Genomic DNA, 24268 nt, shown 5'->3' with positions numbered 1-24268 from the left:
ACTTAGATATAAACATGGTGAAAACAAGGATAAGTTTATTATCACATATTCAAATAATAGTGAGTAATGATATTGGAAACAAAAGGTTACATATACAACATAATTATTACATGCTTTCTGGAGACTAAACTTGACTTAACAGGTTAACCTCTTATCTAAAGTTTTATCTTAGCTAGTGTCTTCAGAGGCGGATTAAGGGTGTGGGGGGCCTGGGCCACAGCAAGTGAGGGCCCCTCCCCACCTCTTGCACCTGCAGTCCCCCCCTCTTCCCCGGAAGAAGCACCAGGCGGGGGGAGCAGGGCAAGCCCCCAAGCCCTGACCCCGTTCCCCAGCAGGAGCACCGGGTGGATGGTTGGGTGCCTATTTTTCCAGGGCATCAATTGGCCAGGACCCTGGGAACAGGCCCCGTTGGCCCAGTGGCTACTCCACCACTGAGTGTGTTTCAACCAAAGTTGGCTGAGATCCTGTTTTCATGAATGTAAATGCACTGCCCATTTAATCCCTGGGTGCAGAATAAGGGGGTGTCTTCTTTGCCTTCTACTTTTAGTCCCCAAAGTTCATTGTCTGTACTCAGAGATAGTATAACTCGCTGTGGCTTGTTTTTCCTGTGAGCTGCTTCTCTATTGACTTTGCATCTTTTCATTGACTTTGTATGTAAGAGGGTATCCACTGTGTTAACTTACAATGCTTAATTAACATCCTGAGGGGGAGAGAGAGGTGAATAAACATCCTTTGGCTGGCAGAAAATCTTTCTCCACCTCTGCTGATACCTTTATACAGACTCTAAGAACATATTTTCAGTATATATGCATAAATCCTTATATAGCGCCTTTACATAAATTTCACAACAATATTGACCAGTGTGACCCCAATTGTCATTGCAGACCTCACATGACATTCTTTAATGAACCAGCATGTACATACCAGAATCAGGATATTCCTGTAGCTCCCTTGCCAGTTGGCATTAAGGGATTTTTGGGTCACTGTCCTCACTAGTGGGGTCCAATGGAGAAATGGGTCCAGGATAGTAAACAATATAACCTAAAATTATCAGGAAGAGACTGCTGTGGTGCTAAAGACAGACTCTTAACTTTTGCTACTGAATCTACATAGTTAAACCCCACCTATTCAGATCCTATGGCAGAATCAAGGGCTTTGTTTAGAAACTGTAGAGAACAGTCATTAAGATAACAGAGGAGTTAGAAGAAATAAACTATGGCGAAAGATTACATACATTAAATATGCACCACCTTGCAAAACAGTCTGCTTATACAGTAGTATGTGAATTCATAAAGAAACTTACCAACAAAAGGAGGAGAAATTGTTCTAATTTGCTGGCAACAGTAAGACTAGAATAAATAAAATATACTGTATAATGGGATTTAGAAAATATGCATATATTTACCAGTGAGATTAAAATAGAGGCTTTCAACAGTAAATTAAAGTAACTAATAAAGTAAAGGACTATCCTGCACTAGTGCAGGGTGATGTATTGGATAATCCAGGAGTTTCTTTCCAGCCTGACTTTCTGTGATAAGATGAAATCCTCTCTCCCCCAAACATATGCATGCATTAGTCTCCGTAAAAATATGAAAAACCATGAAGTAAGGGTGCCCGCTCCCCAATGATTAATGAAGGAGGAGTATGAAGAATGGCATTCTGCTTCATGGAAGGAGGGCTCTCATGCTGCTAAACTCTGTGGGGAGCCTCATTCAATAGCAATATTAGAGAAAAAAATTGTCGTCCTAATGAATGAGGCACACAATGCTGCCACTTCAAGGCATTACTGGTAGAAGATTTTTTCCCTAATTAGATTTAATAATGCCTAAAATTAAAAATAATTTTGACTGCCTGTATTATATGTAAAAAAACAAAAAAAAACAGAAAATCCTTTTAGTGAATTGAGATCCAGGGATAAGCTGAAGTAATACAGGGCACTTGGCTCATAACGGATTTTTCCCTTGATCTACATCTCTATTCTCTACGTCCAGGCCTAACTTGAACCCCTCTTATGACAAAACACTGTTCACATTAGCTGTACATCTTTGTAACAAATGCAGCACAGAAGAGGCAGAATACACAATACTGGGCCAAATAAATAGAGTTGCAGGTACTTGAGCCAGGGCTGAATTTGTTCCACTATATCCAGAGGAACAAAGCATTGATTGGTTGAAGGTGTATATTTTAAATCCACAGTTATTGAGGTAGTTTATATAAGCAGGGGGAGTAGTGAGTGGCATAAATGTAACGTGTGAGTGCCAGGGTGAGGAATGAGTCCCAGTAAACTGCAGGATAAAGAACATGCAGTAAAATCTCATACCAATACTAGAAGTTGCATTAGAAGTGATGTTGTAGTCTTATGATGTTATGTCCAAGACTGAATAAAAGTCAGAAAATGTTTGCCTGCAATGCCTGAGCATAGCCTGTAGGCCCCCTCCAAAATTTTAGGGATTGCATTAATAAATAAAGAAAACAGAGTTTGAAACAGAAACTCATTTATCTTACTTTATTTAGTCATCATCTCTTCTCGTGTTTTTCCACCACAATCATAGTATTTTCCAGTGTTGGGCACATAATATGGCCCAGGCAAGATCGTCTATGGTGCACAATTCCTCCAGGAGACAGCAGACCAATAGATGTTCCATGGTTTATGTTTCACCACAGTCATGTGTGTCTGTATCATTGGAATAGTCCCACTTTTGTATATTGACTTTTGACCTACTGATTCTTGTTTAGACGTGATTTAAATATCTCCAGGTCAACCATTCCTTCTCCACACCCACAGGAAGGCGTTTGGCAATGTCACATATGCATTTGGTTTGTCCTCTTAGAGTAATTCAAGCCATGTGCACCATAATTTCCAGTCATGTAGACGTCGGTGATTTTTGAAGTGGTTTCATTGCAGCTAGGAAGCTTTTCTGTGGTGGGGCCATGTGGTGAATGTCTGGTATCTTCAACCTGTCATAATCATTCCATTTTGCTTGTGACTGCTCTCCTGATATCCGGTGGAGCAATTCCAGCAAGCACATAAAGGCTGTTCACATTTGTTGATTTTAGACATCCCATGATATAGTGGCAGCTGTCATTCAGCACAGGGTCCAACTTCTTTGAGTGAGCAGCTCTTTCCCACACCAGACATACATATTCGGCTGTTGAATAGCGAAGTGCAGATGCAGTGGCTCTTCGTGTTGCTGGGTTGGTTCCCCATTTTCAATTTGCAAGCTTCCGGAGTATGTTCTGGGCACTCACTTTGCCTCTTACTGTAGGATTAACTGCTTTTCAACAAGTTGTGATAGGCACTTATCCAACAAGTTAGGATAAGACACCTATACAGTCAGAGGAGAAAGTAACATAAAAGTCTTACCGGTATGGGGGCCTGGCTCCGGCAGAAGGGGCGGGGCCTCATGCTTTAAGGATCCTATCAGCAGGGCTGCCAACGGGGTGGGAGGGCAAAAGGGGCAGTGATGTTAAAGCCATGGCAGTGCTTTAACGTCAGCTGTGTACAGGCCCGTACCGGCAGCCACTTCTTACCGGCATGCTGTACTGGCCCACTTTCACCTCTGCATACAGTTTAAAGAGGTGACATAGTAGTGATATAGGCCTGGAGTTCTTTGGCTCCATTGTGTCCTTTCCCACCCTCAGGAGTGCCACAACACATGCACATAGTCAGAACCTGAGTACTTTGTATATGGCTGAGCATGTGGCTCCAATGGTGTTTAGTTGTGATACAAAACTACACATTAAAGCAATACTTTTTAAAACATGAGTCAAAAGAATGACTTACAAATCTGAAAAGGCTCCAACCAATGATGTTCACCTAGGGTTTCTTGAAATGAATTCTTCTGCAACACCTGTAAGCTGTCAATCGTCAGATTTGTCCTTCTGTACCAGTAAAATCATACCCCACTTGAGCCATGATTGTTTCTGAACTGACTTTAATGATCTTTCTGAAAGCTGACAGTTGGCTTCCAGCAGATGAAGCTGAGCTATCAGTCAATCCTGATTGAAATCGTTATTATACATTTGAAGCATGCCTTGAACTTGTGTTTCTGTTACATTTTGGAGTTATGAGAGTTTCAAGATTTGAATCATTTTGTTGTTTAAATCTTGATTGAATACTGGACGCTGTAAAATCAATTACTTCAAAATAGCTGTAGTTCTAAAATTCTTTTGACAAATTTGGGAAGTTGGATTCACCTGTATTTATCTGCATTTTCTTGCGAATTTTTCTCTTTCTGAAGCTTAGGCATTTCAATTATCTCCAGCTTTAAACTGTTCTGGTAGATTTGTTACCAGAACACAAGTGATAAGAGACAGGAACTTAAGGCAACAGGAATAAGTGCACTAGCCGCTCGCAAGAGCTGGAGTAGGCATGCGCTGTGCATTGCACAGACGCGACACGGAGCCGGGACAGAGGCGAGTTACTGTCTCAAGAATTACAGCTTCTATTTGATCAGATGGCCTGAAGTAAATTAAGGGTCATTTTCATTCTGAAAAAATTGACCTTCTGTTGCTGAGATGCCAGCCCCTTTTAGTGAGAGCAAATGAATATGGTTATTGGCTCCCATTTGTGTACAGGAGATCTGGATGTTGTCCAACTCTGTCTCCTTCTGCTCCTCACTGGAAGGAGAAGAAGAAGGATGGAGAAAGGACCCATACAGTTCTCCCCACAGAACGGAGAGCCAACCACCACCTTTGTTCTCTTCTATATTTGCATTAAGTTCAGCCACAGAAGCACCTCAAAATAAACACTGCTGTTTGGACCTAAATGTGCTGTGAGTACTCTTTGCCTCCTGATATCCTTGCAAGTTTTCCTCCCCGACTCCCTGAACTTGCTGTGCAAGCCTGTAACAATGTCTGGTCTCAGGTGTTAAGCACATCTCAAGCTCTGGATCAATACAAATAAAGATTTACAATCCAAAGAACATTCTCCACCTCTTTGCAATTTTAAGGCTTTCTAGTCAAAAGCAGGGCCTAATGGGTAGACAGCATTCTTCAGCTACTTAATAAATCCAGCAGTATTGCTACCTGCAATAAAGAGTAAAGGTAAATAATTTGTTGTTTCCTGAACACATCAGCAATAGTCCAGATGCATTTTATTACATTTCTACCTTAGTGATCTATAAGATGAGAATGATGAGCGCACATTAGATATGAACTGTGAAAAACAGCAGCATTATGCAAATACCTGATACCTTGGATGCATCTTTAATCTATAATATATGTAGTACGATAGTTTCCTATTTGATGACTTTTAAAAACATATGCTTAAAATAGAAAGCTAGTTTAGCATAATTGAAAGTAATTAATTTTATACTAAATATTTAGTAATGATACTTTTTGTTTTAAGTAACTAATTGATCCAAAATATGAATCTTTGGGACAGGTTAGACCTGATCCTGCAGTTCTCTCTCAGGGAGCAAAATGTGCAGGAGTTTTGCCCAAGTAAATTGAGTCCATTATTGCAAGTCACCAAAGTTTTAAATGGCCCTGAGAGTCTTATTTAAATTATTGACAGAATTCTTTGAGTGCAGTATTTCAGGTACCATTTCACAAGTGTTTTAGGAGCTAATATTTGGTATGGTATCCAATAGTGGCATGCTTCCTTTGAAGATCTAATATAACACTGCACAATAATGCCTTGCTAATACACCTGCAAATAAAACTCTGGTAAAGTGCAAAAGATCAGTCAGTAGTTATACCAAAGAGCATACACATCCCTCAGAGTAACTGAAATATATCAGGTATGATTGAATGTACTCAAATATTAAAGAGAAGATATAAATGTCAAAGACCTAGCTGGAATTGTGCCATAGGAGTCACACTGTAAAAGTGTGAAAGCATCATCTTTGTGATGAGGACAGCCGTGAAAGCACAAGACTAGCATCCTTAACAAAAACACAGCATTTGGCAGCATGGCAAGAAGTGATGCCAAATGGTTAAGGAGAAAATAAAAATCTGTAGCAGCCTTTTAACTGCTGGCTTTATGTACCCTTTCAGAATTCGCCTTCAGAATCTAATTGCTGAATTTAGAATGATAATTGAGAACCCACTGAGAATTAATTGGCATGTGGCCTTTACACTTTCAGCAGCATCACTTGCTATCTAAAGAGCAAAACTAACCTCCTTTATTCCATCTCATTTTATAGGTAGTCTCCCTGCTGTTCTGCAATTGTTAACTTTTATTCTGTATTGGCAAAGCTGACACGTTAAGAACAATAAATCTGCCAGTCAAACACCATAGCTGCCCTGTTTTCCTGAAGATGGATGAGAAGCTTTTCTTAATGTATCCTTCCAGGTCTTTGTGACATGATTAGCACTTGTAAGTTTACAATAGCCCTCAAAATCCATCTAGCTTTGAGGCACCAAAATCCATATAGTTTTAAATCCCATGGCCACCAATTAGTCTATAAATCAGTGAGGTTTCCGAAAAAATATTTCTGACTGGAGTACATCGGAGTATTTCTCTCATGAAGAGAGGGACTTAATTGAGGGAGGGAATCAATCCTGTCTACACTCAAACCAGTAGCGAAGCAGCTAGCATCTGTGGAAATTTTCTGAGCAAATATTTTTTCTTGCCCATCAACTGGATGTCACAAGTGTTAGGTACAATAAAACTCACTCAAAACCTGGATCTACAAGTGGATTAAAATAAGGTAAAAAATGCTAAGGATTGTGAATTAACACACTAACACATGAGCTTTAGGGCCATGTTGTTTCTTTTGATGCCACAAGCAGAGGGCATGGAGATGAACAAGATCTGGTCCCAGGGGCATGGAAGAGGGGAATGCCTCCTCTGAGATGTCAGCAGATGTGAACCTCTGATGTGTTGATAAAGATCTAGAGAAGACAGAGTGGGGTTGAGAATAAAGATGAAACAAAGGGCCTCTGTGCAGATCCCCTTAGAGCTGCTGGTTTGGGGGACCAACCTTTCGTCCTTCTGAGTGCAGGCTCGACCACCATCCAGGGAAGAATGTGTAGGAATCTCTGTGAGGGCAGACTTTTTGGGCCCTCTGTGCCTGTCAGGGAAGTGTGATAATATAACCTTTCATGTGGTAAAGCTGCTGAAAGCATGGTGATCTCTTCATATGTTCCCCCTCTACACCCACGTCTTTATTTTACAAGGCTGGATATGAGAGCACATAAGATGCCACCTTCTCAGCTGCTACCTGCACAGAGCACATATTTCACAGTAACCATACAGTTCTGTAAATATCCCTTTTACTAATACTGGGCACATAGGACCTAAAGAAACATGAATCACACTATATTGCCCAACACACTGACGGCTGCTATTCCAAGAGTCTACACCACATAGATACGCTAAACTGTGAGAAGAAAGATCAGGCTTAGTTTTGCTTCCACTAAATGGTATCAGTGGCATGCAGGAATCCTTGGGAGCATTTAAAATATAACAGAAGTTATCACTTTAATCATGGGCATATGGGGAAAAGTGGAGTTTATTAAGGGCAGTTTAAATATTATGCAGAATTAACATTTAAAAAATCTTAAAAAAATAAAATCCCTGCAGTCTCTTGAAGGAGAAATCATGCAAGCTTTTAAGAGTATTGGCACATACAATCATAATAATACTTCCCCAGTGTAGCATCTTTCATCTGATTCTCTCAAAGCAACCTCACAGAAATTAAATTAATTAATCCTCACAACACCCCCGTGAGGTAGGCAGGTATTATATCCTTTTTTTCAAATGGATAAAAGGTTAAGCATCCAGCCCTCTCATTTAACCACTAAGCCCCCTAAGTTTCTGTAACCCCACTGAGCCAAGCTCATAGCTGAGACCAAAAGAAAGAAAGCATAGACAACTTTGGAGGCTGACTGCAAATGTCAATGTTTTTAAAAGGTGAACTGAAAAGCAAAAATTAAAGCTGCGCTAAACAGATTTCTGTTATTAAAAACTTCTGCTTAGCAGGCTTTGTGAGAGGAATTCATCACAAAAATAAGTTTTACATCATTTTAAATTTAATTCTTTTTTTTTCCTGCTGTGATGTACTAATTATGCTCTCTGGTCCATTGAACACATTACAAAACGCAACATCATATGTACTAGAAATCTGATTGCTTGATGCGTGGTGAAGTCTGAGATATTTTCAGTGAACCAGGCAGCACCACGGAAGGTATTTTTAAAAAGCAAGATACAGATTTAAAAGAGATATAACCCCTCCAGCTTCAGGACATAAGACAGACAATCACTACACCTGCCTGCTGTTAGGAAGATACTTCCTATCTGGGCGCATTGCTGTGTGGCTTTTCATCCCTTTCTGTAGAATCAGGTTAGAGATAGGTTCTAGTATGCAAATTGCTTTGTTCTTCTGTTCCTGTTTTTTAGTTCAGTTCCCCACCCCCTGCCACCCATTCAGTCTTGTTAGTGGTGGGCAGGGTTTAGCATAGATCTATCTTTCATTCTATTATTTTTTTCCTTTTCACTTGACTTTTAATAGCACTAAGATTCCAGTTGTCTCCAGTTCCTATAGGCTTAATTCTTCACTCTCTGGGACTGAGGTTTTACTGGTTCCTAATATTTGAAAAACTAACTCATGAAAGAAACAAAGGTTAAAAATAAGAATTAAACTGATGTGAAGAGAAGAGTAACAGGTCAGTACTGAATAGTGGAAATAATGTGTAATCAGAAAACAGTAAATTAATAGTCTGAACTGTTGATAAAAACTTACTTAAAACTCTCAGTGAAATGTACTATAGGAAATATAAAGCATATCTTTCAAATTATGTATTTATAATTAATTTTAAATATTAGATTCATCCCTCCTGTCTAACCTGATGTTCCTGTGTCAGATTCCTCAGTTACTCCATAACCATGACACCTCTGTCCCTCCCTTCCTTTTTCTTCCATTCCTCTCTGCCTCTGCCTGTCTCTCTCTCTTATATAAACACAGCCATCCTATTTATATCTCTTCTGATCTGTAGGAATTTTCTCTCTCTCACTGTTTCAGATTTTTTGGTTTCCTTAGGGTCATGTCTTTCCTCTTCTTAACTTTTCCCGGTTATAGAGAAAAGATTATATCCGTGTTCAGTCATGTCCAGGAATAAAAATAAGAGGGATTCTCCCAGTGATTTTTTTTTCCAAATATATTTCTGGTGTTGCTTTTTGAGTTCTAAAAATAAATGCATTATAAATAGTCCTGTCATTCTTAACCTGCCTAGAAAGAAGAAGCTTAATGTTATCAGATAATAAGTACATTGAGGCCCGTTAGTGTTATCACTCAAGTCGAAGCCCTCTGCTTTCAGCAATTCTGCTTTTTAATCACAGAGAGTGTAGCAATGTAATCATCCAATATAGTTAATATTTTAAACCTTGTTTCTTAGAATGGAGCATTGTGCTCTGCCTAGCTCTGATGCCTCGTAATGGCACACTGTGCCTTTCATTTCTAGGTCACTGGTTCAAACCTAGCCCACGTCTGATGAAAAATTACTGAAAATTGCAACCACAAGATGGCTGATGGCTAAAATATGTAAAACAAATTGCTTAATCTCAGTTTAGTTGCCGGTGGACAGATGTCCATATGACAAAAAGACCATCACAACCAGCACTCTTACTAGCAATCTCATCAGGAACAAATGGACATAGAGATTAAAATCCAAAATGGCATGTAATTTTGAGTACCTAAGATTTTGGGTGACCAACTTTAGACATCAGTGACCTGATTTTCAGAAGTGCTGAGCATCTGCACTGCCCATTCTGTTCAGTTGCAGTTGTCACACAGCACCTCTGAAAACTAGGTCCCAGCTGTCTCAAATTGGACACAAATTACCTGAGGCTCTTATGAAGAATTTAGCCTTAACTGCTCTCTCTCCCTTTGAGGTTGTCCCTACAGATCAGGTTCACAACAGTGATGAGCAGTGCAAATATAGTGATAGTCCTGACAATATGCATTAACTCTGTGCAGAGCCAGAAGGTAACTTAAAATGACTTGATGTATCTGCCTTATAAAGTACCACTATCTCTTTTCATTCCCCCTCCTCCTCAGCAGTAGAATCCTGTTGAATTAGCAGAGTGATTTAATCCAATAGCTGGCTGTTCTTTTTGGGGGGGTTCCAAGAAATCCAGTCTCCTGGGATAATGGTTGTGCTTTGTCTGCCACTTCCCAGTGACAGATTTCACCCCAACTCTCAATGAACATATTGATTTACTTAAGACAAAAATAGCCCTCCCTTCATCTTCTACTCTCCTTGTTGCATAGTTTGATTCCAATTCGTACTTTCTCTTCCAGTTAAAGAAAGTAGTTTATCAAACAGTTGCAAAAAATATGTCCTCCCACCTTTCAGTGGGCTACTTCTGGTCAGTGCTAAGATTATAGCACCTGGAAAGGCAATGAATGTCACCAGCCCCAATGTGAGACTAACAGGTGGACTGTATTGGTCTTGGAGACTTAGAGACCTTTCTGTAGTCAGGGCAGAATACAATTAGATCCTTAGGGTACGTCCATACTACCCGCCAGATCGGCGGGTAGCAATCGACTTCTCGGAGTTCGATATATCGCGTCTCATCTAGACGCGATATATCGAACTCCGAACGCGCTCCCATCGACTCCGGAACTCCACCACCGCGAACGGCAGTGGCAGAGTCAACGGGGGAGCCGCAGACTTCAATCCCGCGTCGTGAGGACGGGTAAGTAGTTTGAACTAAGGTAGTTCGACTTCAGTTACGCTATTCGCGTAGCTGAAGTTGCGTACCTTAGTTCGATCCCCCCACCCTAGTGTAGACCAGGCCTTAGAATCTGAAATGGGCCTGGATGCAGCAGTAAGTCAGAGGAAGCGAGAGATGGGGCCTCTTCCATCTGGCCCATGGGGAGATAGAGGAACAATAAGAAATCTGTCAGGATTAGGGGAGATGGACTAGGCTGCCTTAGTGAGAAAAATCAAGAAGTACATTTGGAGGCGCCTATAGGAAGAATCTAGTGAGATCCAGATTAGTGTGAAAAGAAAGACCAGGGGAGTTCATGGGCCTGGAAGAGAAGAAAGAGAGAAGCCTGTCATAGGGTCATCAAAGTTTTTGGAGGTGTGGGCAAACTTTTGGTGGATCTGGGTTCTGTTCAACTCTTGTCTATAGCTCTCCTGAACATAGCTGATACTATACATCGTAGGGCATAGACATCTTACATTCTTCTATCTAGAATCCAATAGTCAGTGTCAGGATGGGAAACCAGATGGAGATATGGGTAGAGAGATTCTAAATTTTAATTTATCTTCTTGCAGAACTTTCTAGTTGTGACCACTAGACCAACCAAGAGGAGGATTATGACTTTTCAACACTCTACTCAAGTATCAAATATCAAGGCACCCAGCACAACCCTGTAGCCAGAATAATGCAGGAGAGACCCACCCACATGCATGTACAGTCAGGGGCACTAGGACTCAGAAGGTCCCTTCCTCCTCTTCTCCCCCTCTCCTCCTCCCTTCCTACCATGTGGCTTCAGGGGAAATCTGCAGAGAGGAGCTAGCCAGAGACTCAAACCAATAGGAGCAGAAGCAGCCAAAGCAGGGACCTTTGGATCACTGGACATTCAAAGAACTTTCTACAGTTTTGGCTGGGCTTTGTCTGCTTGCTTCAAACCTTCCCCCTGTCCCCTCTATTCACCTCAGTTTCACTCCACACCCGCTTCCTTATCCTCTTCTCCCCTGCCCTGTCCTTCTCACCTCCCTTCCCTTCAGTGTCTCGTCTCCCTTCCCTTTTCTTTCCACTTAGCTTACCCCCTCTTAAGTAACCCCCTCCCCCCAAAAAACCTGAGGCCTGAACATGACATTTGCCACCATTGCATTGTTCACTCTGCTTGTGTGTTCTACCCTTTTCCCCATCCTGTGTCTGTCTTGTCCACTTAGATTGTAAGCTCTGGGGTCAGGGACCATCTAGTCCTCTGTGTTGGATCAGCAGTTCTTGGTTGATTGTTAGGCACTACCATAATAAACATAATGAATAATAATAAAAATTAAAGGTTCTGCTGACAGGTGCTGCTGAAATTGTTATTCTAATGGGAATAACTCAGAGTGAAAGGGGAGGGCTACAGGAGAGACAATATCAGAGAGAAGGTGACTAGCACAGTGTCTGCCTTGGGGGAACATGAAAACAGTTGTACTAAAAGATGTTTTGGTCTTTACACATGTATTTTAGACACTTGTGAGGATTGAGATCAGAGAAATGGTGAATCTCCCTGTAGCTGTTCCTTGATGATGTAGCTAGTTCTTGTATAACATTTTTCATCTAGCTATCTTCAAGTGCTTTACAAAGGTAGTTTGTATTATTATCCCAACTATCCCAATTATTATTATTTACAGATAGGGAAATTGAGGCACAAAGATGTAAAATGACTCACCCAGGTCACCCAGCAGAGTAGGACAGAGCAAGGTATTGAACTCAGTTCTTCTGAATCCCAATCCAGTGGAGAAATGTTTTTGGATATCCAGTGAATTAGTGTCACCTCGGTTTTTCCTCTGATGTTGTGAAGGCCAAGACTGTAACAGGGTTAAAAAAAGAACTAGATAAGTTCATGGATGACAGGTCGATCAATGGCTATTAGCCAGGATGAGTAGGGATAGTGTCCCTAGCCTCTGTTTGCCAGATGCTGGGAATGGACGACCGGGGATTGATGATTACCTGTTCTGTTCATTCCCTCTGGGGCACCTGGCATTGGCCACTGTCAGAAGACTGGATACTGGGCTAGATGGACCATTGCGCTGACCTAATATGGTCTTTCTTCTGTTTTCTCTTTTTACACATTGCACCTGAAAAAAAACACATTCTTCCAAGCGGACCACCCTTGAGATATCTCTACTGAAACTTACATAGCCACTGGATATTGTTCTTCTGGGTATTGTCAGACTAGATCCCCACTCTGGAGAGAGCATGTTCCATTAGCGCTGTTGGGTACGTTCTCACTTTACCAAACATTCAAAGTGAGGTAATACAAAGGATGCAGTGACCCAAGATTCATTAGCTAGGGCTACACCAGTGTCCGTATTATTGTGCTATATCAGCATTCTTCAAAAGCAATATAAGGGAGTTTCTATTCCCAGGATTTCCTTATTCTCAAGAAAACAGGCAAACTTTGTCCTTAAAAGATTCAAGAACTTTTTAGAAGATTCAAGTTTAAACTAGTGACCTTAGCCTCTATAATGCCCAGTTAAGTCCTCAGAACTGATTTTTAGCTCTTGACCTCAAGCATACATATATCTAGCTATACCTCAGATCAGTACTAAGAAATAGTTACCATTAAAGACAGTGGTGTTCCCCACATGCTTAGCTGCCTGTGGAGGAGGGGGAGCTCATCTAAGATGCCAAGAGATCCATATTTATCCCTACTTAGACTGGCTGATTGATCTTATTCACCTCAGAAAGTGCACTCTGCCCCTGGACAATTTGTTCCCCGTTTCAATTGAAGATTAACAAAGTAAAATTAACCTTCATACTATCTCAGGTGATAATCTTCATAGGAGCTACTATCAGTTCAACTGGCATGGCACATCTGCTACAGGATAAACTTCTGCAGATGGGTGTACACCATTAAAATAATCAGATCTCAGCTGCAAATTACAATTGGGACCTACCTGAGATTACAGGGGTTCATAGCTTCCTACATTTCTTCACCCTGTTTTCTGGGTTCAGTAGAAGAAGTCTACAATAAGTAGAGCCCTGAAAATCTGCAGATATCCGTGAACCATCTTTGTGGATCGTGGATGGATGAGGATTCAAATTTTATATCTAGAGCCCTGAAAATCTGTGAATATTCACAGACCATGGTTGCGAATCGCAGATTGGATGTGGATACAAATTTGGTATCCACGCAGGGCTCTAACAGTAAGTTTACCTTGCTTGGTCAAACTTGATTGACCACTATCCATCCCTCTAGAGGTCACAGATTCTTCTATGTGGTTTGATCATCCAGAGAAAGCATGCATGTTAAATAATCTTAGTAGACATTAGATCAAGGATTATGTAGAATAAGAATGTAAATTTGTCCCTAAAGTTAAAGATGTCTGTATCAGAACAGACTTGAGGCACACTGGTAGCAGGAGTGGGGGGAATCTTACACTGCAAGTGGCCGTGCTATAACTCTTCTATGGATAAATAGAGGATGTGAGTCTCTGCTGCTGTCAACCCAAAACCTTTCAACAGCACATAAAGTAATTTCCTTTTAAAAGAGAAATAAAAATTCTTTTAGTTTCTTAAGTGGAAATCTCATTCTCAGAGCTATCATCATCTCAGAGAAATGGTATAAAAATATCAATTCCAGGAAGTTCAGCATTCTGGCATTGCAACATTCCTTTTGTTACAATTGAAGAAAAATTGGTATAAAAGCAAGGGCTGTTAGTGTTCGTACAAGCAAGCTTATGCTGTGAAGCTGTGGACAAGTTCTGCCATACAGCTCTGCAAATGCACCTTAGCAGAGCCTGCAAAGCTTTTTTACATTCTAATCTTTCCCCCAACCCACTCTGGCAGGCAGACTCTGATGCTGAATTGTTTGGTAGGTTTTTTTTAACTGAACGAATGTCTGGGTTGGTATAAGTAAAGCCCTGTAGACTCATTTTACTTGTGACTGGAACAAAATGCCAAATGCCTGCCTTTTGAATAGAAACCCACCACTCCACCTAGCCTCTAGAATATTTCTTTTCTTTAGGAATTGTGTTCTACTCACAAAACATAAACTGTGTGTACCGGACTCTAATCTAGCACTGCTTTTATACAATGTAACTTTTTTAATTTCAGTGATATTAATTCCTATATTGGTGAAGTGAGATCAGAATCAAGCCCAATAACCTTTGCTTTAATTAACACTTGAACAGATTCCTTTTTCTGTTAATGTAAAAAGCTAATTCCGCTCAGATTGTGCAATTGAATAAACTTACAATTCTTACACCAGACAGTTATCTAACTATGTAAGTCAAAAGCTACTAAAAGTAGAGTAGAGGAGTGTAAGGGTGTGTGACCGGGGCTCGACCCTCTCCGAGGGTCAGAGGGGAGCCACACCGACTCACTACACCCCGTCTGGTCCGGGCAGGTCCCCAGTGTTCCTGGGCAACAAACACAAAATCCCAAGGTGCGGGCCCTCTGGCTCGGGGCTGAGCAAAGCACCAAGTTCAGGGAGCTCAGGCCCTCTGGTTCAGGGCCGAGCAGCAGTACAGTGTAAAGGGGCCCAGCCCTAGGTTCAGGCGGGGCACCAAACACAGAGTCACAACGCTCAGACCCTTTTGGCTCAGGGCTGAGCAAACAATAATACCTAAGCTCGGGCTCTTACGCCTGAACGTTGGGTGAGGGGGAGTCTGCCACCCGTGAGTGAGGTGGCAGGGGGGACGCAGGCCCACCCACTCCACTGCGTCCCAGCCCGGGGCCCTAGCAGCGGCTATCACCGCTGACGGTCAGTGGGGATCCTGACCGAAACACACTGATATAGGTTCGGGTGTGTCTGCAGCCTTACTGGGGTCGGCTACCCCCGGGCTACTTCCGGTCTCCCCCTCAGGGCCTACCTGGTCTGTGGCGTCGGTCCCCGGCCAGTCCATCAGCATGGGCTCCTCTCGGCCAGGGCTTGGTGGCAGGTCCGGCAGTTCCTCGGGGAAGTCCAGCCAGGCGTGCTCCGGCGGCTCCTCCGGGTAGCAGCAGGGGCGAAGAGGCTCCGGTGGCTCCTCCGGATAGAAGGCATGGGGAAGCTCTGGGAGCTCCTCCAGGTAACGGGCGCGGGGAAGCTCCGGCCAGTCTGGGCGGCTGCCCTGGGTCCTGGAGGTTTCCCAGTCGCAAGCTGTGGCACGTCTGCTCCCTGCGGCGGCTTGCCCCCGACTGAACTCTGGCTGCCAGCTTTTATCCTTCCAGGTCGCCGCCTGACCCTTGGAGGGGCGGGCTCAATGCTCCTTGGCCCCGCCCCCTCAGGCTTCTGGCTAGGGGCTCCCTCTGCTGGGCAGGAGGGGAGCCACACCGACTCACTACAAGGAGTGTCACTGTTCTAATCCTGCGAAAGAGTCAACTTCAATTCTTACAGCTGGTACCCCTCTTCTTGGGTTTGCAGGGACTTGGCCCTGATCAGAAAGGAATATCTTGTTTCTCTGTGTATGTGCCTCTTTGACTTTCTGCAGCGCCCCTCTGTCTGATATGCTCCCTGGAGAGTTTCATCCAGCCCTCTGCCACCAAAAGAAAGATATTGCAAGGTGGGGAATCAATGGAAGAGAGTAAGAGAAGGGATTAGCAGGATCCTCCGTAGAAGGCCACTGAAAGACATACTGAGAATGGAAGCATATGTTTGTATTTAATCTTAAAATGCATCTCTTTTGTTCAGTGCTGAAATAGTAGTAAACATCAGCGGAGCAAAGGTGAGCAGTATGTACTGTTGCTATTTTGCTCACCAGCCAAGAAGCAGCACAATCGCAGTTTGGAATCTTACTTGTACTTTTGAATAGCTAGTTTTCATGCAGTGGAAGCATGGCCTTGTGGTCAGACCAGAGGATTGGGAGTCAGGAGACCTGAATTCTATTTCCAGTTCTGCTACCTTGCTGTATGACCTTGGACTGGGCACTTAACTGCGTGATGTCTCAGTTTTCCCATCCATAAAATGGAGATACTAATGGATGACAGGGTAGGGATCACTCAATGATTATGTGTTCTGTACATTCCCTCTGAAGCAGCTGGCATTGGCCACTGTTGGAAGATTGGATACTGGGTTTGATGGACCGTTAGTCGGACCCATTTTGGCTGGTTTTATGATACATGCCTGTCTTAGGCATGTGTGAGGATTGTTTCATTAACATTTTTAATACTTTGAAATCCTTGGCTGGAAGGTGTAATAAAAGCACATATAAAAACAACCATCATAATGTAGTCCTGTGGACAGACTTGAAAGAAATTGCTGTCTGCATAATGCAAGGAACGATGGGTAACTGTGTGACTTTGATCCTATAACACCTGTAGTCCAAAGCAGGGATCAAAAGGTTGTTGTACCTGCAGCAGTGGATATTGCTAGGCATCCACTTCTGCACTGAGCAGTAGTGAGTCTCAAGACCTCATGTACCTCTTCTGTCTTGTAAATATGCATAGTGAAAAGGGGGCAGGACGTGTGGGGAGAATGACAGAGTCTGGGGAGACATCCGCACTCTGATGAGCTGCTTCACTGCATATTCTAGTCTAGCCTGCTGCTGGGCAGGAGTTACTTGGCAGTGCATAACAGGTCTCTCATTAATGCAGGATTGGGTTCCTCTGCGCACAGTTCTGCTTGTCACTTTTTACTTATGCAGGCAACATTCCCCGCGTGGGCACTGTGTAGGACCAAACACTATCTCTTGCCCGTTGAAGAGAAAAGTACAGCCTACAGTGCCAAATTGTTGCCATGAGAAACTTTAGCCTGTGTGGCACTGTTGTTGGCAGAGCTGGGTGAATACTGCAAAATTAGAGTTCACAAGCATTTGTCCAAATAAAAACCATGAATACACACTGGTATTGAAAATCTTTTTTGTTTTCTGTGAACGTTCATGGGAGTGATGATCTCACTCCCAGTAATGTCAAGAAAGTGAAAATCTCTCAAAAACGTGTGCAAATATCTGTTTACAAGGAGTTTTGCAGATGGCCATTCTGAGATCTTTGAAACTTTTATAAACAGACAACAAAGAGAGAAATCAGACGTTCAAGTCAGGAAGCAGAAACACCACCATGTGAATGAAGGAACCATTTGTACATCACAAATAGAAGCTAACAGAAGATAGTCAATGTGAATAGCATGTGCAGAACCAATGGGCTGGGTTGCAAATAACAAACAAATGTGCCAAACTCAAGTCCTGTTAGCAGATAATTCACAAAGAGAAGAAAGGGCAAAATTTCCACTGAGTTCATTCAGATATGATTTCTGCTATCAGTCAAAGAGCGAGAGAGGTCAATTGGTAGGGCAGATAAGTAGTTTTCTCTCAAAGTGGCAGCCATTTCTGCCTCTAGATTGTTCAGAATTGGAGCCTGAAATGAACAGTTGTGCCTTCATTTCCAAGGTGCTGTGCGTATCATTTTGTCCTGAGCCAGGAAAATCTTCATCATATTCAGTATATAGGTCTCAGTTATTAGCAGAGGGTCACGATCGAGGAGGTGTATCACCAGCTTTACAGTACTGTGATGGGATGTACGAACCCCTTGCTGGAGAAAAACAGGTTGAGGATCAGCTCTGGGTGAAGATGGCCCTGCCCTGCCACACCTGCAAACCCTGCACAAGCCTGAGCCAGATCTCCGAAAGGGAAGCTGAGCAGCTCCGAGGGAGGCAGACAGTGGAAGGGAGCAGACCTGAGCTCTGAGGAAGAAGTCCTGCAGGAGCCCTTGTTGCCAGAGGCCTGGCAATAGTGACCTGACCAAGTCTGCAAAGGAGTGACTGGTGTTTGTTTAAAAGGTCAGAAACTTTATTTTGTGTTCTTCAGTTAGATAAAGGGGGCTCTGGTAGGAAGTGACCCAGGGAGGCAGCTGCTTATCACCCCAAGGTGCAGAATTTAGCTGCCCACCACTGAGCCCTGGATTGGAGCCTGGTGTAGAGGATGGGCCAGGGCTCCACTAACAACTCATTAAGGAGGGAACAGATTTAGGAGCTTATCCGTTGGTGGGAAACTCACATCTAGACCCCAAGACCCTGACCGAAGGAGAAAGCCCTAAAGCCCTTGTAGGCATCTGAAGACTGCTCTATTACTGGAGTTTTGTGTGCCCCATAAGGGGAAGGCTGGAACGTAGGACGCAGCTAGAAGCTGAGTTGCAAGGTGAGGCCACTCCAGGGCGTAGCTATAGTGAGAAAGGAGGATGTCCAGGAGGAAGACAACATGCCCCACCCCTGCCTGGCCACAATGTGGCATTGACGGTGAGCATTCCGCATTACAGGTACATTCCAAATAAAACACAGACGGATCAATTTAAAGATGTTTGAAACCTTTGATAGTTATGATGCTTCAGTGGTAAATGGATAGGCATTGTGCACTAATAGAATTCCATCCGACTTTATTTACCTAGTAGCATGTTTTAAGAGGTGGGGAAAGCACTTCAAGACATATTTTCAGCCTCTAACATTTTCTTATGTAACAAAAAAAAATAGCATACATTGGGTTGCAGTCAAGCATTGCTAGTGCCTGGAAGTACTTGTCTTCATCTGACCCATTATCATTTCAATCTAGTGAGGTTACAGGGGGATTTCTTAAGTCTGGTAAATAATAAATGTAGGGATTCAGTTTGCTGAGTGAATTAAAATAAGCACACTGGATTATAACTATATTTATAGTTTTTACACACATCGCTGTAGTGTCTGGACAAGAGGGAATACTCAGTCACAGCAAACTCCATCACATCCTAGCTGATGGCCAATAACAGAGCTCCTCGTTGTGACAAAGCTTTCAGCCATGCAGTTAAAATGGTGGCAGCTGAGAGATGGCAGGGTCTGCGTAGACCCACAAACCGGATTGCTGCATTCACTGATCAAGAGCTTGATGTGGCTATACAGAAATTGCAGCCTAACAAGGTTCCTGGACCAGATAATATCCACAATGACAACAAGGAGTCCAGTGGCACCTTAAAGACTAACAGATTTATTTGAGCATAAGCTTTCATGAGTAAAAAAAAAAAACCCACCTCTTCAGCTGCATGGAGTGAAAATTACAGATGCAGGCATTATATAATGACACATGAAGATAAGGGAGTACATCACAAGTGGAGAACCAGTGCTGACAGGGCCAATTCGATCAGGGTGGATGAAGTTCACTCCCAATAATAGATGAGGAGGTGTCAATTCCAGGAGAGGCAAAGCTGCTTTTGTAGTGAGCCAGCCACTCCCAGTCCCTATCCAAGCCCAAATTAATGGTGTTAAATTTGCAAATGAATTTTAGTTCTGCTGCTTCTCTTTGAAGTCTGTTTCTGAAGGTTTTTTGTTCAAGAATAGCTACTTTAAAATCTGTTATAGAGTGTCCATGGCGATTGAAGTGTTCTCCTACTGGCTTTGTATGTTACCATTCCTGATGTCCGATTTATGTCCATTTATTCTTTTATGTAGGGACTGTCTGGTTTGGCCAATGTACATGGCAGAGGGGCATTGCTGGCACATGATGGCATATATAACATCAGTAGATGTGCAAGTGAATGAGCCCTTGATGGTGTGGCTGATGTGGCTGGGTCCTCTGATGGTGTCGCTACAGTAGATATGGGGACAGAGTAGGCAACGGGGTTTGTTACAGGAATTGGTTCCTGGGTTAGTGTTTCTGTGGTGTGGTGTGTAGTTGCAGGTGAGTATTTGCTTCAGGTTGGGAGGCTGTCTGTAAGCGAGGGCTGGCCTGCCTCCCAAGGTCTGTGAGAGTGAGGGATCGTTTTCCAGGATAGGTTGTAGATCCACAATGAGTTCATCTCTCAGTTTGGACCAATCACCAAAGGTTTGCTGCTTTGATTTCTGAATCTTTGTACCCAGGGCTGCAGTATCTCAAAAGCATGGCACAGAGCTAAGTTCATAGCTGTTCCCAAGGCAAGGAAAACATTGACAGACCCAAAGAGCTACTAACCCATTTCTGTGCTCTGTGTTACCTATAGATTGATGGAAAGACTAATCCTGATGCAGATTAATAAGGTAATTCATCTTCAACTGCCTCACATTCTGGCTGGATTCAGGAGTGGATGATGCACCCAAGACCAGGTGCTTCATCTCACTCATGACATAGAAGACACATTAGCGTCAGGAAAGAAAGCTGGTACAGTCCTTATTGATCCGTCTACAACACTGTGTGGCACAAAGGTCTGACTGCCACGTTACTGCAAGTTATTCCTTCTAGGCCAATGATGCAGTTCATCCAAGATATAATTAGCACCAAAGCTTCATTCTGCAAGTCTGGAAGAAAATCCGTTTCCTTAAACATTTCCACAAGGGTCAGTTTTAGCTCCCTTTTGTTCATTATGTACATATACAACTTCCTGAAATGCAGGCCAAGGGGTGTGTATATACTGATAACATCTGTATTGCTGACACTGGAAATGACTTCCAATGGACTGAAGGGAATCTCAGCCAAGATATGAATGCTTTGATCACTTACTTCCAGCAATGGAGCTAGTAGCAACTACTTTCCATCTAAACAATCATCTTGCCTATTGACCCATCTGATCTATGTCCAAGACCAGCCACTGACCTCCAGTTGTCACATACTTGAGAGTAGCCTGACATACCAGCCTCACCTGGAACACCTGAAAATGAAGATCTCTTCCTGTACCATCTTGCACAAAAAACATCTGGGGAGCAGACCCTTTGGTCTGTCTGGGATGAAGCCAGAGGTGAAAGTAAGCCGATATGGTCCAGTGTGCCGTGTCAGACTGGACCAGCTTCCCCGGTGGTGATTTAAAGGGCCCAGGGTTCCAGCCACTGTGGGGAGCCCCGGGCCTTTTAAAGCGCCAGCAGAGCTCCAGCAGCAGGGCTCCGGCGGCGCTTTAAAGAGCCCGGGGCTCCTCTCAGCAGCTGGAGCTCCGGGCCCTTTAAATCACTGCGGGAGCCCTGCCGCCCCGGGGTAGTGGCGGCAGGGCTCTCGCAGTGATTTAAAGGGCCCAGAGCTCCGCGGTGGCCGGAGCCCCAGGCCCTTTATTTTGCCCCGGGGCTCGCAGGCACCTCTGCAGCTGGTAGCTCTGGGGTGATTTGAAGGCCCTGTGGCTCCCAGCCACAGCCCCAGGGCCTTTAAATATCGAAAGGCCACGCCTCTTCCGGTTGAGGCCACACCCCCGCTCAGGACTCCGGCATACCGGTAAGTCCTTTAAGTTACTTTCACCCCTGGATGAAGCAGAGTACTTCATCCCAGTTCACACTGAATCAGTTAGAGGAGAGACTTGAACCTGTGTTTTCTACACCCCAGGGCATTGCCTGAACCATTAGGCTACAAACTGGATGTGAGAGAAAATGTATATGTGTTTGTCAAAAAAAAATCTTTGCAATGAAAATGTCAAAACTAATAGTCTCTGTGAAATGTTTCAATTTCGACAAAACAGCATATTTTGATTAAATAAAATTTAATTGAAAATGTTCCAACCAGCTGTACTTTCAACCCATCTGTCTAAGGAAACACCAACTTAAACAGGCGCATCTTGAAGTATAGTAACATTCATCTGTAGAACAGGGTTCTGGAGTCACAGGCTCTCCACTGGGAATACTCTGCCCTCAGCTGTTATGAGGTCAGCTTTCGTCATGGTGAGCCAAAGTATCCCCTCAGATCATACCAGACAACATGGCAAAAGGAGAGGCCATCACCCAGACAGCCAGGCCTAAGTACACGCATAGTCTTTTAATATAAAGGCAAGGACCTGAAATTGACCTGGAATGTGATAGGCAGCCAACACAGAATGCACTGGGATAATGAGCTCACAAAAGTTGCTTAGAAGGAGACATTTGGTAAGTGAAAATGACAGAAGGTGTTTCTGACCACTCCTGCAAGCTGAGCATCTCAGAACAGTGAAGCTTTGAGTCAGACCCAAAGATTGCACATCACTAGGGGACAGATACCTTCAGTGAAAGAGCAACGGTCATAATTTCAGGTAGTTCAAAAAAATGTTTCCCTGTGTCTTGTCTGGATGAAGGTTTCATGCACTTAATCTTCTTCCAGGTCCCTGCTTCACTCAGGCACTGCATGTCACTAAGGTGAATTGCTGTGTCTGCATTTACTGAGATGCAGGTGTAGTGTTTAGTGCTATCTGTGCATTGATAGCATCTCAACCCATAGTCTTCATGGCCTAGTGAGTTTATGTCCAGGAGATGTTGACTAGGAAAGGTGGTTGGATTGCTCATCCCCGACTGTATGCAATGAGGGCCACTCGTCACCATTCTCCAGGAACTTTCCTGAAGGACCCAGCAGAGCCAGTTTAAAGTTTAGTGCCTTCCAGGTCCCATAGATAGGTGAAGAGCAGCTCATCATCCATGGTCTTGAAGACCACTGGGAGGCCCTGAAGATTAGCATGGTTGTTGGGTCACTGTTTATTGCAATGATGGAATTAACCAACCATGTTACCCACTTTTGAAATATGACCGAAAGGGATCCAAACTTTGTGGGCATCAGATATTGCTGGTGATAACCTTTTTAGTGACATTAATCAAAAGAAAGTTTTGACACCAGTCAGCTCCTATTGAGATTACTCAAGAGTGTTGGTTTCTTGAGCACAGGCTGGACTATTGTATACTGCAGGACTGCTTTTTCTTGGGAAGGCACTGACAATCTCTGAAAGTAATCAGCCCCTATCTGTCATCACTCCTTCAACAGCCAAGCAGGAAATGGTTCCATTTTGCATATGGTTTCATGGACTTCATTGCCTTCCCTCTTACTTGCCTTGAGCAGCACTTCCTGTGGGAGTGCATCTTCCTTTCCACTCTGGCCCAGCTTTCATAGGACCAGAGAGGCTGCTACAAATTTGCTTGAACTTTTCTGTGAAGACAAAGGAGAGATACTCCAAGCATCTGACAGTTGTGAAAGAGGGTGCAGAAAACCAGGTTAATATCAGAGTGTGTCTAATCCGCTGTATATGGTGGTTTGATTTCTATAATGCACTAACATGTTGCACAATAATTGGTCCATGTAGACCATGCTGGTGCGCTTTAATGCAATACTGTTTGAAACAGTTTGAAAGCTAACTAGAGAACTGTTAGTGCGCACCAACAGGGTCTATATGGACCAATTAATGAGCAACAGGTTAGTGCATTTTAAAAATAACACTCCCTAGAGCACACTGCCCCATCATATACACAAGATCTTAGTCAATTTATTGAAACAAGCTTAGAATTTAGGGATTTGCTAGTCCTGTTAGAATTGTTTTTGAACTGTACTTATGAACTGGAAAAATTAGAGAATTGGTCTGAAATCAACATGATGAGATTCAATAAAGAAAATGCAAAGAAATACACTTAAGAAGGAAAAATCAAATGCACAACTACAAAATATGGAATAACTGGCTAGGTGGTGGTAGTTATATTTCTGGAGCCAGCAGAGAAGGGAGATCGATGCACAGAAGCAGAGGGAGTTGATGGAAACACAGCTGTCTGCTGTCCTGGCTTTATTGTTCTGGCTGCAAAACTGAAACTAACATAAAAGTGAGGCTTTGCACTTGGGTGTGTAGAGAGTATAGAGTCCCCTGAACATTTAAAGGGACAGGACATCACATTCCTCTACCCTACTTTAATTTTTTTTCCAACAGGATGGATTTGATTTAAATCAAATTAATTTAAATCATGATTTAAATCACTAGTCAGGAAGACTCAATCTAATCATGTATTTCTACATAAAAGTGCATTCTTGTTGG

General features: G+C 43.0%; 1 protein-coding gene across 7 annotated transcripts in view; it reads left to right on the top strand.

Moving 5' to 3' along the window:
- The window catches only part of LHFPL3 (LHFPL tetraspan subfamily member 3), a 406285-nt gene that overhangs the window by 279087 nt on the left and 102930 nt on the right, over positions 1-24268 (top strand). For 2 of the 7 annotated variants that reach the window (XR_005591757.1, XR_005591758.1), the window contains 2 exons: positions 6150-6286; positions 8460-8591. The exons of 3 other annotated variants lie outside the window; for them this stretch is intronic. Coding sequence is in view for 2 of the 4 variants with exons in the window: in XM_039517429.1 (XP_039373363.1) it covers positions 6150-6205 (56 nt within the window). In the remaining 2 variants the exon portion in view is untranslated. Of the gene's footprint in view, positions 1-6149; positions 6304-8459; positions 8592-11232; positions 11318-24268 lie in introns of those variants that run through there. 2 more of the 7 variants (XM_039517462.1, XM_039517429.1) reach the window with 2 other exon arrangements.

Source organism: Mauremys reevesii, linkage group 1 (assembly GCF_016161935.1).
Source record: "Mauremys reevesii isolate NIE-2019 linkage group 1, ASM1616193v1, whole genome shotgun sequence".
Classification (NCBI taxonomy): Eukaryota; Metazoa; Chordata; order Testudines; family Geoemydidae; genus Mauremys; species Mauremys reevesii.
This window is presented reverse-complemented; position numbering and strand designations above follow the sequence as displayed.